Below are 18,601 nucleotides of genomic sequence, written 5' to 3'. Positions count from 1 at the left end.
TAAAACATCCTCAGAATGCCCACGGAGTAAAGAAAATAACTTGTTATTAGGAACACTCGACTTTGTCCCACAAGTATTGATGATAAACTGGCAACAGCTTCGGTGAATTTAAAGTTTTGTGCAAAACCGAAGTTTATGAAAATATCATAACAAATATGCCATAATTCTTTCTTTTTTTAAAACTACTTTTAAATACCCCAGATTCACAATCGATCGGCTGGCAAAGTACATTTCACAAGGAAGTGATGCTTTCCATGTTAGCTACATAAACAAACATTATTAATACCTTATATGGCATCTAGTACTAGCATATTTATCAATCTTAATGAAAACTGCCCAAAAGCCTTTACCTCCCCTTCGTGCACTATTACAATTCTTAAACATTTCAGTAGAACTCAGGGATTTGCATCTGGAGTAAATTCTAAGAGGTGTGTGTGTGTGTGTGTGTGAGAGAGAGAGAGAGAGAGAGAGAGATTGATTATGTTTTTTTTTTTTTAACGTAGCTGTAACAATTTTTCGGTCATATCGCTACGATGTCTGCAATGTGGCAGTTTATAGTGATTTCTAGCACTGGGGCATCATGCCGCAGACATGTAGGATGATGTCCCACCCAGTCACATTATCCTGACACCAGGCCGACAAGTCCTAACACTAACCTCTTAATGCCGAGCGCATAGCGAGGCAGCTGTTAGTACCATTTTTTGTAAGTCTTTGGTATGACTCGGCCGGGGTTCGAACCCACGACCTCCCGCATCCGCGGCGGACGCTCTAAGGTGTATAGTCAGCACCAACATAATGTGGGCGATGGTCACAAAAATGTATATGTTAAGAGCTTGAAAAGAAGCTCACAGTGACCTACTTTTCAGTATGTGTAGTTCTCCTAACAATGTTTGCACATGTTAAGTCTCATTCTGTGCAAGCGTCTTCGAAACTGGTCTGAGCGTCAAAGATCTACATTAATATTGGTGCTTGAAAAGTAGGGTACAGTTGCGTACTTTTGTATTATGGTAGCTAATACTTCTCAGCCCGTATCCAGTAATCAACTTTCATCACTATGCATGCAAAATTATCTAAAATGTTCGCTTAAACATAATAAATGTTGATGTGATAACTCATGCGTCAACGATGTCTACGTCAATGAAGGACATCAACAAATACTGTGGAGCCCCCCTACACTTAGTGCATACGAGCTAAATATCACACAGTACAATACACATGTATAACTTGACACTGATAACCAGATAGTCAAGTACGATATACCTAAAAGAAAATAAAGCTCTCTAGGCAAATTAGTATTTGTTAAGCCATCAAGTTATTAAAATGGTATGATATTTTATTGTTTGCAAGACCCAGATCAGGCTCAAGAATCCTTAACATCTCATACTGAGTCAGTAAAAAAATTGAGCACTCCACTGACTAGATTTCTTAACTGGAAACAAAAATATTTTCAAGCGGACTGACTAATAGAAATGGATGTAACTGATAGATCATAGAACTGTTCACATATCAAGAGAGAAACGACTCTTTACATGGCTTAAACTTTATTGTCTTTAACACTGTCAACAGCAGAAAGCAACGAGGCTGCTTATCTATTTCATTCAAGAAAGAATGAAATATGTTCTTTTTATAAAATAAAAAAATAAAAACAATAAAAATGAAACTGAAACATCTGAAGTAGGAAACTTCAGATCACCGTGATCATTTGAACCTTTCAACCTACATTTGCAGTGCCGAGTTTTCTGATACAAGGTATATCTCAGCACCCATAAGCTTGAAATTCATTATATCACAACTGCCAAGCGATTGTGTTCTATTGTTGTTGTTGTTGTGGGGTTTAACGCCATTTTTCAGCACACGATAGGCCATATATGGCGGCCAGTATTAATGGTGGAGGAAGAACCCGGGAAAGCCCCGGAAAGAACCACCGACCCACGAGAAGCTACTGTGTCCTATTGTCTGTGTAACCGGAGAATCTAATGTAACGTTATCATAAGGCTTATTTATTTAGTGCTGCGGAAAAACGTTACACATATCGGGAGTGGGTGGATGTGAGGTGGGTGGAAATAGATGGGGAGTTTAAATACTTTCCACTTAAGTTTCAGTCAATCTGATTAAAATCAGATCACCAATGTTATACATGAAGATCTGACAGCGACCGCTTAAGGGTCATGTTCTGGTAACCAATCTTATTATCATGATCGCTAATTTTATCAACCAATCAAATGAAGTCTTATATCTTCGCCTTTGCAGACTAAGCAGTGTGGATGAACAGCATGACTTTGTACCGAAAATTTGTATACACTTTCAGATATTTGAAAGATGCATTTCCATTGGCTAATTCAAAGGTCACCAGAACACGATCCTTAAGCGGTCGTCGTCTGATCTTCATAAAGGAAATCGGAGATCTGATTTCAATCAGATCAAGTTTCAGTTGTGATCTCATTTTTAATAATGACTTTAAGTGAAAAGAACAGCAAATATGAAGTTTATTATTTCTTAGAAACGTAGACAATATAAAATATTATTAAAAAAAGAACAAGAGCTAAAGCTGGAAAATGATGTGGAACATTGAATACTGGGTTTCCAAGTTACATCATCAATCCAGTAATACCAAACGTTCAACATTTTATTCGTATAATTAATCAGCTTAATGAACTAGCAGAGCACTCCAAAAGGTAATCTTTAGACTATGTGAACACTTAATGAACTAGCAGAGCACTCCAAAGATAATCTTTAGACTATGTGAACACTTAATGAACTAGCAGAACATACCACAAGATAATTTTTAGGCTATGTGAACACTTAATAAACAAGCAGAACACTCCCTTAAGTTAATCTTTAGACTATGTGAACACTTAATGAACTAGCAGAAGACTCCGCAATGTTATCTTTAGACTATGTGAAAACTTAATACATAATCTTAACTTGAATTGTACCAAACATTTCCATCTTAGAACTGTCAAATGGTTCACTGCGCGTGGATTCAAACATTTCAAACTAGGAGAAAACTTTGTCTGTTTAAAATACAGTGTGTTAAGTGAAGGAAATTCATCTAGATAACAACAAACCGAAGTAAGCTTAGATAACTATACGGGTGAATTAAGGAACATCCAACCAGAAACTATGAAGACTATGATCAATGAACAGAAGAAAATGTACATCCCTCTCCAGAATACACTTAATAAAAATAACGTCAGTAGACTGTCAATGAAATTATTAATCCCAAACTTCAGAAACCATCCAGAAACAGGAAAAGACGCAAGTGTCTGCCAACAATCACAAGGTTTCCTCTCCTGTCAAAACAGAATAACTGACGTTACACGGTAATAAACACATGTAACATCAGAATTCATATGGCTGATGAACACTGATCGACCCCAAAAATATATCTGGTATAAACAGCATCATGCTGCTCTGCAACAAGTGTCCAACTTATGATTTTTTCCATATATATAAGGAGGCGTTAACGTACTTAGTTATGTACACATTTGGAGACATGAAAAAGAGCAAATGCGTTTCTGCTCCCAACAGTGTATGATGGCATATAAACTGTCCTCGGAACTGTCATATGTCTCGTCTGAAGAAATATATCTGCTCTTTCAATGCGTACAGAACAATATTTATAACGACAAACATTTCTTTTTGATGAATACAATAAATATGACTGGCTTCAGTAAACATATTTGATCGTAAGTAAGTGAACTTTAGCCTCTGACTCAATGTTTTTGAGACACTCCAACTTATCGTCCTCTAAAGAAAATTTCCCGGATTTCTCCCTCTGTAGTAAGAAGCAATTTCCAGAGCTCCCTTTGTCATACATCAGCACATATTTGTCCTCCTCTGCAGAATTGTTCAAAAAATGTTCTAATATCCACATGCCCTCTTTCGTAACATCCATCAAAACTCTGTTTGAATACTGTTCAATTACACCGGTGCAACACCTATTGTCTGGAAGGCCTAACTGGTAGACAGCACTCTCCTTCAAGTTATACCACTCTTCATAGGCTTTCAGAAACTGATATGGATCGCTGTTCGGCGGAAACATCAAGAGCCGTTTTTCTTCTGAGGTTTGGCTCTTTATGAGATTGCGAACATACTTAATACGAGCTATTATGTTCCTCAATGGCATTGTGCAGTGAGCAAGGGTTCGATAGCACCCCAGATCACGGTATAACTGTCTGTAGCACCTTGCATGTTTCATGCTCATGTGTTTCCCTATAAAGCTAAAGCATTCCACTTTATTCATTTCTTTGTATCTGCACATGTAGTAACCCAAGTGAAAAGATGCCTGCATCCTTACTAAAGGCTTCTCAAACTTGTTATGAATGACACCGAACATGTATTCCAACTTTTCTTTAATGGACCATGACTTTTGAGCACTGTAAAAATAACTCCAATCAACCTGACTAAAATCCAATGAATTCTTAAGCTGGTCAAAGCTGAAATCTGGTCGACCCTTTGACGGTCTTCCCCCAGGTTCAGGAAGACAATAACCACCTTGTGATGCGTCAAGCGTTGCATTTAATGTCGGGAATTGATTGGTTCTTAAAAGAGATTTTGAATTAGTCCTCTGAGATTTATTCTTTGCTGGAGGTTGCAATTTAAACAACAAACTCTGATTTCTACATGGCTCTTTATTTCCTGTGTAGAACTGATGATAAATGGACTCGTCAGCTAAAGTGTCACCTGGTGTTTTTCTCCACAACTTGCCCTCTGAAAACAAGGAGTCGTAGAAAAGATGTCAACACCTTAAGTTACAAAATCTGCCATATACCAGTCTAAGAGGACTACATTAATACACCATAAATATAAACATTATTCTATTTTGTAATATAACTGTGTTAGTTACTTATGTAATCATGAAAAGGAGTAGTTGTAAAAAGTGGATTGTGTTCAAGAACGATAAAAATTATTTTATACTAAATGATGCTGTAAAGTCAAAGGTAAAATCAATTAAATCTGCAACAGGTGATTATATATATATATATATATATATATATATATATATATATATATATATATATATATATATATATATATTAGTGTTTGACAAAAAACAAAGATATTGGTCATGTGTGCATTTTGCACAGGACCGTGCCTGCTACTATGTTCTCTTAATGAACCTGAACAGATGTACTTTGCAAACACAAAATGAACTCATTTATTTATCCAAAGTTACAACTTGCCCAAACACAATACATAATGTCAAAACGTGTATCATCGAATTCATTACTGTTCAGTAACATAAATCGGCACGAGAAATTCCTTTGAAATTCAATGATTACTGGTATTGCAAGGGGAATAAAAAAAATAAGAGATATAGTCTATCAATTCGTGATGTCATATGCTAATCTCATGGGAATAAAGATTGCTGAATCGGGACCTTGTCGACTGCAAGTCGTACATCAAGCTGAACTGACATCATTCATTAGTAAAGTTATGCTATGGAAACTAGTTTTGAGGGACGGGAAATTAGGAACCATTTTTCCTCTATATTAGGACACGGACAGCTGAAATCGGGATTCGTCTTAAATCTCATTATTATAAACCGTATACCAAACTGACCTGAAATCAAACAATCCTGTGTAAAGGTGTGCTGCAAACGTCCCTTTTTAAGGATGGGCAATTAGGGACCAACACCCTAAATGCTGTAGTTGCAGACTTGTGTCATGTATAAGAAGATACGTGCTACATTTAGTTAAAATCTTAAATCCATAATTACGTTTTGCTGTTGAAATCAACATTACGAGATCATGCAATCAGGGGCCATAGCTCTTCTACATGAAGAAATTCTAACTAAAAATCATAGAAATTCAATCTAATGTACTAAAAATCATAGAAATTCAATCTCATGTACAATCTCAATTACTGCATTATCTGCAAGTACAAGGAATCAAAATGTCTGATGTTCACTCGGGCTGACACAATGCATATCAGTGCGAAGATCTGAAAATATATATTTTTTTCTCTTCTGGAAGACAAATGTATATTTTCAATCTGACTGCTTACTTTTTGGTTGTTTACTTCCAACTACTAAGTCATACAAAATCGAGTACTACAGATAATACCGATAATCCATTATTTTGAAATTGCAGGTCTGTCCTGTGTAAGAATATAAAATCAACAATGGATGACACGTTTTAAATTCCAATTCAAAAACATCACAGAACAGTTCCTTAAAGTGTATGTTGATTCGGACCATAGACCTCTGCTGCGAACGGACACCAAACTTCAGAGTTTGGCACTGACCATCTAACGTGTGCGTTTGTGAACAGACTTTGCATTGGGAAATAACTGACCCCCTCCCACAGGCAAAAGGAATGTCTCGTGTAAGAGAGTAGCTTTTAATTTTATTTTATAGAAATTTCATGTATGTCAATGAAGTGCTGCACTTTTTATCAGCTTGATTTTATACTTGTCAATTCAGATTTAATTTTAATAAAAAAAAAATGTGTTGTGTTACCTGAAATCGCATCATATTTTATATACAATTATCGTCGTGTATATATTTCGAAGAAAAAATGGGGATTATGCAATACTACCCATCCGGATGGGTGTGCATGAATATATACGTAAATAATGGGCTGAAGTGCTAACTGAGAAAAGCGCTGCAATCTTGCACATGTACAGACTATTGTAAGGTTTCTGCATGCCGCTATTTTTCATGGTGTCTGAAAAGCATGCATGCATATCCCAATGAGAACATTACTAGCTATTTCTTCGAAAAATATGACTGGAAAAAAAACAACAGATTTTCAAAGAGCTTTTGTATGGTGTACAGTTATATCGAATGAAAATGTCTTCTATCAGCTACTCATATCAATCAGTGAATACCTTGACTTCGGACAAAATATTCCAATTAACAATATTACAATGTGTACCTGTTACTAAATGTAATGTGTACCCGTCACAAGTGTTCACAGCAAACAGAAGAGCAACATGTATGTGTCACAACTGGAAAATATGTCATTGTGTTTTGCATGTTTAATCTTGCAGGAATATGTGGGGTGGTAACCAATAATTATACCTGTGATGCAGAGATGGCTGTAACGATAGGTTAATTCAGTGAAGTCCTCTTGGCGGTTAGCAGAGTATATTATAATGGACAGATGGACAGACATGCTACAGGACTGACCGTCTTAGTTTCCAAACGATTCTTCCGAAATATGAAGAAAATCCAACACGAGGTTATAGAAATATCAGAAAGTAAACATAAGTTAACAAAAACCTTATATAAAATATTTTGTGACTTATGCCTTGGATCACAAAGGGCAAGCGTCCACATCACTAAATCACAGGTCTTAATTACATAAAGATATATCCCAAGTATAAATATCCATTTACAGGATTATGAAATATGGGCAGATACACAACCAACCAAAACATTCCCACTGTTTTCTGACAGTGTGAAAAACGTATATGCCGTGAATGGTCTAAGCTCTATAGTGAATCAACCGAAGTATGAAGAAGTCGAACAAGAGGTTGTGAAATATAAGTTTAAAAAAAAATATTTAAAAAAAAAACTGCAATCACAATCTTACTGCAAATTTTCTGTGACAATGCTCATGATCCTAAGATCAAAGAAGAAAGCATGCATGTCACTGAATTATCTGTCGTACTATCGTACTAATTCACTATGAACTTGACCCCATTCCCCCAAAGATAAAAGTGGCAACCCAGCATGTTGCAGAATCGTTGTTGTTGTTGTTGTTGTAGTGTTTAACGCCATTTTTCAGCACACGATAGGCTATACATGGCGGCCAGTATTAATGGTGGAGGAAGAACCCTGAAAAACCCAGGGAAGAACCACCGACCCACGAGAAGCTACTGGCAGGCTTTCCCACGTACCCACGCTAGCCGAGCCTTGGACTCGAACCCACGCAGACAGAGGTGAGATAGCAGTGATCCGTAACGGAGAGCGCTTTAGACCACTCGGCTTGCAGAATCGTCTTAACTTCATAAAGATTAACGCCGAGTGTGATGGAAATATATCATGGGATTTAGGAAATATATGCAAAAGAGGCCCTTCAACCAAAACCTAAACTGCTGGTGCCGCCAATTACGGTAAAAGGAATGCTATGTCTCACTTCCCACGGCAGTGAGCTTAACAAAATATATGGTATGACAAGAACACTACCGTGAATACACTATTCTTTGAGAGGCAGCAATATTTGTTAATTTTATCGTTGCCACAAAAAGAAAGGCCCAACAAACAATGATCTCTCGTAGCAAAAAGTACCGATAAAAAAAACAAAAAAAACAAACACATTTTCCCAAAACTAAGAACGTAAATGAAATTGCTGTATTCTGTTATTCAATACTTTCATTATTAGCTTGATTATTGGTACAAGATCAGTTGTCTTGGCCCATCTTTACAGTGAACAAGAAACGAACAGAAGCAAAAAGGCGCGAATAAAGCACACGTATAACGCCAGCTTTGTATGATTTCACGTTTTCAATGTATCGCAGGCCTTACACATTAACTGAATAAGAAAATTATATTTAACGAAGGATGTAATCTACCAAGCTAATTAATATCACGACGAAACCTGATGAACTAATACAGGAATTCAAGATAAGGACATTTCTTTTCTCTTTTTAACTGACAAGTGCTGAAATCTCCTGACATTCTTCAAAAATTAAACACTGTGGCAGCCACATTAAATGCAAAATAGGTATCATTTTTAGTTTGGACAAATCGGACACCATTAGAACACTTCCTGAAAATTCTATGTTAATAAGACCTTTCAGAAGACTTGGTTCCATGTCTTTCATGAGGCTCCATGTTTTTCAAGATGTTTATTGTGGCAGCCATATTTGAAGCCAGATCGGTAACCTTTTCATTCAGGAACAATTAGATATCGTAATAAGTCTTCTGGCGAAATACCCATACAAACATGGCATTACATTTAGGTCGAGTAATAATTATAAAACATTTCAAAATGACTGCCAAGGTGGCCATACTGGATGTCATATCAACACTATTTTGATCTAGAACCAACCAGATATCATAGAAAGTCTTCTGCTGAAAACCGATTGTTGATAAAATGATAGAATTTTCACGATGGTCGCTATGATGGCTGTATTGGATAGAAGATTCGAACATTTTTTTAAATGTATATTTAGGACCAATCAGGGGTTATAATTCTGGTGAAAACTTCATCCTAATATGACTACGTTCAAGAGAAGTAGCAATACCAAGATTTGCAAAATGGCATGTCAGATCGACACCATTTTCACTTAGAACTAGATTTCATAAAAGGTACTAAACATTATATATGTGTTCACCAGGAACCATTTTCATCTAGAATCAACTAGACGATGTCGTCTGTTGTAAACCTCGTCAATACGACTACCCATTCAGGAAAGGTGGCGATAACAATATTTTCAAAATGATTGCTGGGGCGGGCGATACTGGATGCCAGATCGGCACATTTAGGACCAACCAGACTCTACAAAAAGTCTTTTAATGAAACCCCAAGTCGATTCGTCTTTCCGTTCAGGAAAAGAAGAGATAACAAAAATTGCAAAATGTGGCAGCCATAGTACGTGTCTGGGCAACATCTTTAATTTAGGACCAACTATACCTTCGGATAAATGTGTGTATAATGTTTCTTGCCAATTCTCCAAGTAGTATGGGATGTGTAGTGATAACAAAATTGTGTTAATGGACAAATGATTGACAACATGCGATCTCACAAGCTCTCCTGGTCTTTTATCCGGTATATCGAAAAATGTAAATCGGTTTGTATTTCTACCCCTAATCTTCAGGATCTATTTTTATGCTACATATCAATGAATTTGACCACGTTAAACTTCAATTTAGATTTCAAAAGAGCCCAAGTCATACCAATTTACTAACCATTTTTCAACTGAATCAATTTATGAACCAAATGCAAAGTGAAAACTATTGATAATTTATAATATCCTTGGGGCAAGAAAAATATGACCCCAAAAATGAAACGAAACGGACACCAGCATTTGTTGAATGTGATTTTTTCACATGATGGTTAATAAAGTCTTAACTATTTCTCCCGTTACATGTGGAGTGGTCAAACAATGAGAAGACCATTGTAAAGACCATTGTGTGTGACAACGTGCAAGTGACAAGCAAAATCTGAAATAAATACTGCAGTTAATTACTGCTGCGCTTAAGCAGCTTGGACGTCAAATTACACCAAACAAACCAAAATCATGAAAACAACATGATATGGCCACTTAAAGCCCAATTCAGAGAACCACTCTAATGCAACTATAAAAAAAGGATACAGATCCACCAATGTTATACAAGACTTTATTATCATCATAAAGATCATTAGCACTCATAACGATCTATAATTACAGCAATTGTACAGTATGTTATCCGAACGAGGGTACTACTATGCTAACTATGGGTGAAGACTAGAGAGTGGGATCTACCAACATATAAAACACGTTATTCATATGATCATCATCTTTTAACCAGTTGTCCTGATAGGCACTTAACCACAATGGTGACCTATAATATGTTTTATACAGAAGTGGAATGTATATTTCCTAAAATCATTCAAAATTGGCTTTAATCGACCTATTTAATCACAAGTAAGTGTACTTTATCCTCTGGCTCCATATTTTTGAGACACTGCAACCTATCATCCATCAAAGAAAATTTGCCCGATTTGTTCCTATGAAGCACAATGCAGTTGCCAGAGCTCCCTTTGTTATACATTAGCAAATATTTGTCTTCCTCTGCAGAATTGTTCAGAAAGTCTTCAATCATCCATATGTCCTCTTTTGAGATATCCATATAAATTCTCTCTGTATTCTGCTCAATAACACTGAAATCACAGTGATTATCTGGAAGACCTAACTGGTAGACAGCACTCTCCATCAAGCTGTACCACTCTTCATAGGCCTTCAGGAACTGATATGGATCTCTGTTTGGTGGAAACGTTAAGAACTCTATCTCCTCCTGACTTTGACCCTGGATGAGATCACGAACATGTTTAACACGCATGATAATGTGTCTCGTAGGCACTGTGCAGTGAGCAAGGGTCCGGTAACACCCCAGTTCACGGTAAAGCAGTCTGTAGTTCCTTGCATGGCGCAAACTCATGTGTTTCCTTATGACACTGAAGCATTCGACTCTATCCAGTTCTTCATATCTGCACACGTAGTAACCCAAATGAAATGAAGCCTGAATCCTTATTAAAGGCTTTTCAAACTTCCTATCAATGATACTATACAGATATTCAAATTTTTCTTTAATGGACCAGGACTTTTGAGCGCTGTAAAAATAACTCCAATCTACCTGAGTGAAGCTTAATGAATTCTTGATTTGGTCAAAACTTAAAAAGTCTGGATGACTCCTTGATGATTTATTCGTTTTTGGAGGTGGCAAACTGAATAACAAACCCCGATTTCTAGATGGCTCTTTATTTCCCATGTAGAACTGATGATACCTGGACTCGCTAGCTAAAGTGTCACCTGGGGCTTTTCTCCAGATCTTGCCCTCTGAAAACAAGGAGTCATAAAAAGATCAAGCAATTACCAGTAAGCGGTAAAAAAAAAAAATGTATAACCATACTGACCATTTGAGAAAACTGCCATAATATACCACCAAGACACTACTTTTTCGCTAAACTTTACTGTTTAATTACATGTATGTATTTCTACAAAACTGAAATACTACTAAGGGATTTTATCCGAACACCAAGGACTTCATCAACCTTGTGAAGGCCACATAGGTAGCCATCTACAAGCTATTCACATCCAACTATAATAATGTGACCCGTTGGAAATAATTTTCGATTGTGATCGTCACTCATAGCAATCACCTCAGAACAATCCAAAACTAGGTTGAACGCTAAGAGTATCTGAGAGCTGCCACTGCCTCACACAGATACCAGTACCAGATACTGTAGAAACAAAAATTAGAAACAATGACACAAAATGGACAGGGTATGTCTCAAGAAGCACATGCTATGTTCCCCGAGACAAGATGTCAATATGATCAACGGGAATAACCATCCTGACACCACGAGTACGAACAGGGCTCATGAATCAGACGCATGAACGCTACTGGGAACAACATAATAAACAAGCAAGAATTTAATAATGTGACTGAAAAGTACTGTACGAAATATGCATCGAAATGTGAACTACTCTAGTGAAATAAACTGATGGCGAAAATTAAATAAAGAAACCAATGGGTATATAATTATCGCAACCTGGCGAGCTGACATAAAAAAAATGTTAAAAAAAAACATTCCCGTGCATGTAACTATCGACAGTATTCCTGCAAGGCTGACCTTTCTGTGATTTAGTTCCACGTGATATTGGAAATTATGATCGAAATGAAATTATCGTTACTGAAGTACAAGTACTCTGTGAGTTTTTGAAAAACAGGTACTTCCTTATGTAAAAGCAATATTTGAATAATAGTGTTAAAGTGAATTGTACCAACAATAACCACTGCAGATTCAAAATCTATACAACTTAAAAACTCCGTGCCATACTTAATGGCTGGTTATGTATGGTGTCATCGTCTTTTCATAATAACGTTTCCTCTCAAATGTAACTTAAATGGACTGAAATGATTCAACTACCCACACTCATGTCACCCTCGGAGAGCTTAATTATTTTAAAATGGGGACAATTGTTTGGAGGAACCTCTTGATTGCCCTTTGCATAAGATTCAGTGGGATTTTGCCCTGTTTGAGAAGTATTTACAACATTTTATTATTATTTTCTATCAAGAGTTTTCAAATAAATTGCATAGAAATCTAGATGGATACGAGTTTTTGAAGAAATAAATAATCTTTGGTTGCCGTTCCTGACATAAACCTACTGCAACATTTAAATGGAGAATGTGAATAGAAATACACTAATCAATGTACAAAAATGCTCATTATATATATATATATATATATATATATATATATATATATATATATATATATATATATTCTTTATTCTTGCTTTCAATAGGTATTTGCAATTCGAGGACTCATTATGTTTTTTTTATTTTAAATAAATGTTTACAGAAAAGAGATTTATGACTTGCCTGAATCTGATTGCGTAGATACAAGTATTTGTGTGAAATACTGCAGAAGTCTTACTTAAATGAAATCACACGAAACAGAGGTAATTATTCTTATCGGCATGAAATTATTTTCCGAAACTATTCCTGAAAGGTTATTAAGTATACGCCTGTTGTATGAATAATGCAAAAACATGTAATAAATTGGTCATTAATTTAGAAGTATTCCTTAATTTCAATTATATAAATTTTGGCTTTGTCGTTTTACCTTCCGAAACATGGTTACTGGGATTGTCAGTTTCGGAAGATAAATCGTATGATGCATGTTTAAATCTTGGAAAGTGTATCACAGTAACGCAGTTTTACTGAATGACAAAAGTTGACCTCAGAGATGCATCTCCTGCTCAGTGCACATTTGGCGGCAGTAGATGAAAACGTGATGGAAATACTGTTTGTTCTATGACCATTAGAGCTATTGTTTTATCTACTTTTCCCCAGATGCAGTGTCCTGGAGAGCTATTGTTTTATCTACTTTTTCCTGGAATTACGAATCATCTGCAGGTTGTTTATAAGTACAAACAAGCAACTGCTATTAACAAAGAAGGGTGTGCTGACATTTAAAACTTCTGTTTTAAGGAATTAACCAATATAAATATATCATATAGTTTTGGCTCCTGCAGTTATTGAGTGTAATTCTAGCTACGAAGCTCTAGTTCATTTCTACTTGCTTATAATGAATACACATCACTGATCTAAAATGGAAGGCAACAACAACTATAATAAAGCACAAGCGTGTAGGCGCTGCATCTCAGCGTTTTTATTATCAAAAGTTTGTCTGTCATCCAGTTATCGACTTTAATATACTAATTAGGTCGTGATATCCAGTAATATTAATTAAAAAAAAAATTCACAAGACAAACATATGTTAAGGACTATATATATATATATATATATATATATATATATATATATATATATATATATATATATCCACAAAAGAAAGTTGTTGGCACCCTCGAACCTACCCCGAAATGTTACCTAAAACTGGAGCTTACTTCGTTATCTTGTGCCCTCACTTAATACTACGGAGAATGTTATTGGACCCTGATACTTACGAAAAATCAAGGTAGACACGCGTTACTTACTATACACAAACATGGCATAAAAAAATATTTAAAAAAATAAAAAAAATAACAATAAAAAAACCCCACAAGTTCAAACAAATTACACCCTCTACAGCTTAATTCCTGTCTGACATCACAAAATCTATAAATAAAACCTCGGACAAAGAACAGTTAATGGATGCGTTCAGTATCATAATTGCTTGCCAAATATCGATTGTGAAGATAATTTACCACGGGCTTAGAGAGCACTTTTTGTATATTACCAGCACCGGCCAGTTTGACTTTTTAATATTTCTGTTATTCCCTTAAATTGAATAAAATGTGCTGTTTAATCCTTAACGGATCAGAAAAGAGTCACAAAAGTTCGCTGATGCATGCAAAATCTGTTTGACCATTTATAATGTTATTGTAAAAGGTTTCTGGAAATCAGCAAATTTATCATGCAAAATACGGAGCACCAGTGAAAGCTTGATTTTTATCAGTCACATATTTGTCTTTCGGCAACCCCAACTTAAACCTAGCATCTACAGCTTGGATTCACCTAATGTTTTATTTCAGAATTAGTTTTGTGTGACTAATTCTTGGATTCTGCAGACCAGGACAATGTCGAATCCTACAGGCCCCGAACGATTGAGTCATAAACCAAATTGTCAGGCCCTGAATTGTGAAATGTAAAAGCTTCAGTCGTTGCAAACAATGGAGGAAATCAATAACTGCAACAATTCACATTTTCCTCCGTGTTTGCAAAGAAATGCAAGATCTTGAACAAGTAGTTAGAGCCAGAGTGCCCTGTATAAACCTCGGTATAAACCACTTCACCATGCAATGGTTTAGGCTGTTTTCAATGTATTACACAAGTCATGCCATATACAATAACGCACTAAGATGATTAATAATCTGAATGTAATGAACATTTACATAGCTAAGCTCTACAAAGACTGTGTAAGTTTTGAGCAGCCACAATACATATCAACTACCATGCAAGCAAACAAATTCATATTAAATTGATGTGGACAATAAAATGGTGGTCCCTTTCAAACGAAGTTAGTATTCTGCAACTTTTCAGCTTGACATTTAACTTTCAAAATTAGTTTTAATTAATCAGCACTATATAGCCATTATTGTGCTGACATTTTGCTAAACCACATCAATACATACATACATACATACATACATACATACATACATTGACAAAGCAGAAAAGAAAACATTTTTTCCATTATATCTAAGTAGAGCTACAACGAGTTGATTAAAAACAGATTATTCTTTTTTTCTTCTTCTTCTTCTATTCACTGTCTTTAAATCTGCTTCTCAAACTTCTGTTCACCAAAAGAAGACAGATTTTACTGAAAATAACTTGAATATGACCATGTATAGGATGTAATATTCGTGTTACAATTCTTAATCAAAGAATTTTATAATTTTATGACAATCTCAAAAGTTCATTCTCATCTTTTGTTTTACCTTGAGAGTAAAGTACATGTGTTAACCCAATTCATGATACTGTATTTTCGGCACATTTTCAGACAGACAAAATGATTAACTCTTTTTGTCGTCCGAAGACTTACTGATTCTTTAATTTTTTGTCAGAAAACAAACAAGGGTAGTCAAATATGCCACATCCCCCCCACACACACACCCCGGGCCAGGCCGCGGTACTGAAGAAGTTACCAGTAGTACCTAGGACAATGTGCTACCAGGAAGTAAAACAAGCATTATTTATTTTAAAAAACCTGTACATTCCGAGTAATGAATAAAGAACACATTACTTGTCTACTTTTGTTTATATGGCACATGTCCATCAACCAGAAAACGCAGCTACACATGTATCAGTTCTACGATTTTAATTTTATTTTCCAGGAGAACCGTCATATTACTACTCATTAATCCACCGTTTAACCCTCTGTTGATCAGCAATCGTTAAAATCTTCCCTGCATAATGCTCAGGTAGATCTGGCTCTTAAAAGTTTGCTAGGAGTAATCAGTAGAACAAACTGCACAAACCATGATCTGCCAGCACATTATACAACAGCAGTTCAGGGCCTATGTTGTTTCCACTGGCTCCACTTACAGGCGACTATATATAGTATGTGGTGAATTAAATTCTTTTGTTGTTGTAGAGTTCAACGCCATTTTTCAGCACAAGATAAGATAAATGGTGGAGGAAGAACCCGGGAAAAGCATAGAAAGAACCACCGACCCATGAGAAGCTACTAGCTGGTTAAGTAAATGTAATTAGGGTTCAAATGGAGTCTTTATCTTTGTTTCTGTACATGTCTACACACATCGAAGACATGTTTTCTGCGACGCCATCCCGTACCAATGCGAAAAATATAAATCGTAACTGAAGGATAAAATAGGATTATTATCTTGTTTTAATCAAATTTATTTCAAGTACATGACTGATTCAGGGCACATTCTGGGCTGAAACATTCTTCCTGCTTTCCCTGTATGTAACACGCTAAAGGCTGTCAGAAAATGGCTGCACAGATATTGTATTCAACTAGTTCTGATGCCTTTCATATTGTTTTAACCTTGAAGCACACATTTTATGTTGTGGAGATGTAATTGTTACTGGCCAGTTTCCTTTCAACAACTATCTCAAACTAACGCAAGTAAATAAAACTCTATGTTCATGTGATTTATCAATGGTCGGTCTACAGCTGCATTTGTGATACAAGTGCTCATATTTGCACATTGCAACTGGCAAATTGACATTTAAAAAATCTAGATGCATCGGTCTTAATATTTCTGTTTGCCTACGTACAAATTTTCTGACCAGAAACTCATAATTTGACAGAAGTTATTGCAATAGGAAAAATTGGGCTTCACTACAGGAATTCCTCCAAAATCATAGTGGCTGGCATCTTTGCATAATGTAAGCATCTGTTTCATGACGGAGAATATTCCATCTGTTCCATTAAGGTGAATATTACTACTTGTCTAATCTATACATCTCTTTTTAATAACCACTTCTCTGATGAAAAATACTTAACCACACTGGTGACCTACACAATGTTTTAATGTACATTTCCCAACAAATCATATAAATTTGGCTATTTGATTGTAAGTAAATGCACCTTAGCCTCTGGTTCCATCTTTTTAAGACACTGCAGTTTCTCATTCTCCAGAGAAAATTTGCCTAATTTGTTCCTATGGACCACATAACAGTTACCGGAACTCCCTTTATCATACATCAGTAAATATTTGTCTTCCTCTGCAGAATTGTTCAGAAAATGTTCTATCACCCACATGCCATCTTTTGTTACATCCATGAATATTTTGTGCGTATTTTGCTCAATAACAGTGGAACTACAACGATTGTCTGGAAGACCTAACTGGTAGACAGCACTCTCCTTCAGGCTGTACCACTCTTCATAGGCCTTCAGGAACTGATATGGATCTCTGTTTGGTGGGAACATCAAGAACCGTATTTCCTCCTGGCTTTGGCTTTTGATAAGATCACGAACATGAGCAATTTGATTGGCAATACAGTGAAAAGTAAGAGTACAATGCGCAAGAGTACGAAAGCATCCAAGGTCAAGAAAAAGCTGTTTATATTTTCGTGAATGAGTCAAACTCTTGTACTTCTGCATGACACTGAAACATTCTAATCGGTCCAACTCTTCATATTTGCACATGTAATAACCCAAATGAAAAGATGCCTGAATTCTAATTAGAGGTTTTTCAAACCTGCTGTGAACAATATTGCAAAGATATTCAACCTTTTCTTTAAGTGACCAAGACTTCTGGGAAGAACAAAAATAACCCCAATCCACCTGACTAAAATCTAACGAGTCCTTGATCTGGTTAAAGTTCAGCAAGTCTAATTGCTTCCTTGATGACTTCCCCTTTATAACAATATAATCATAATCAGATGCTTCCACGTTTCTAGGTGGCGGACAATTTTCTCTGCAGAACTGATGAAATCTGGACTCGAAAGTGTCACCTTTGACTTTTCTCTCTGTCCTGTCCACTGAAAACAATAAGTTTAGATGGTAAGCTGGGCAGGTGGGTTTTTTTTATTTATTTTTTTTTGCTTTTAATTTTTTTTAATGATTTCAGTAAACTATCAACACATGATATTAAAATGTGTAGCTTTCTGCCGCCAAACATCTAGAAAAATATTAAATACCATAAAAAATAGAACCATTCCCTTGTAGAAAAAAATAATGCTTCCTAAAGATGGTTATTACCCAACCAACTTATGCTTGCTTTCCTTGACTGAAGTAAATTTGTTGATTTAAGCAAAGGCAACAACAGTGTTAGAACTTTCTTATTCTTCTCTTTTTATTCTGCATGGAGTTTGTACAGATAATTGTGGCAAAAAAATTCATCAAAGTTTTACACACAAAATCTCCAATATACGAGTAAGAATTAAAACTTCTGTTTAAAAAACTATATCCCAGCCACTGCCACGTTTAATTGTTTTATCAATGGTGTACACAAAAACAAA

The 18,601-nt window shown here is 35.8% G+C and overlaps 1 protein-coding gene across 15 annotated transcripts in view; it reads right to left on the bottom strand.

The window, feature by feature from the left end:
- The window catches only part of LOC149775642 (uncharacterized), a 176,937-nt gene that overhangs the window by 96,879 nt on the left and 61,457 nt on the right, over positions 1-18,601 (bottom strand). The window contains exon 5 of one of the 15 annotated variants that reach the window (XM_089943202.1): positions 10,417-11,493. The exons of 13 other annotated variants lie outside the window; for them this stretch is intronic. In XM_089943202.1, coding sequence (XP_089799328.1) covers positions 10,568-11,493 — 926 coding nt within the window. In that variant the 3' untranslated portion in view covers positions 10,417-10,567. Of the gene's footprint in view, positions 1-10,416; positions 11,494-16,498; positions 18,122-18,601 lie in introns of those variants that run through there. One more of the 15 variants, XM_089943203.1, reaches the window with a different exon arrangement.

This window comes from Sinohyriopsis cumingii, chromosome 19 (assembly GCF_028554795.1).
Source record: "Sinohyriopsis cumingii isolate HCF-2022 chromosome 19, ASM2855479v2, whole genome shotgun sequence".
NCBI lineage: Eukaryota > Metazoa > Mollusca > Bivalvia > Unionida > Unionidae > Sinohyriopsis > Sinohyriopsis cumingii.
The sequence above is the reverse complement of the archived record's forward strand: the minus strand, read 5'-3'. Positions and strand labels throughout refer to the sequence as shown.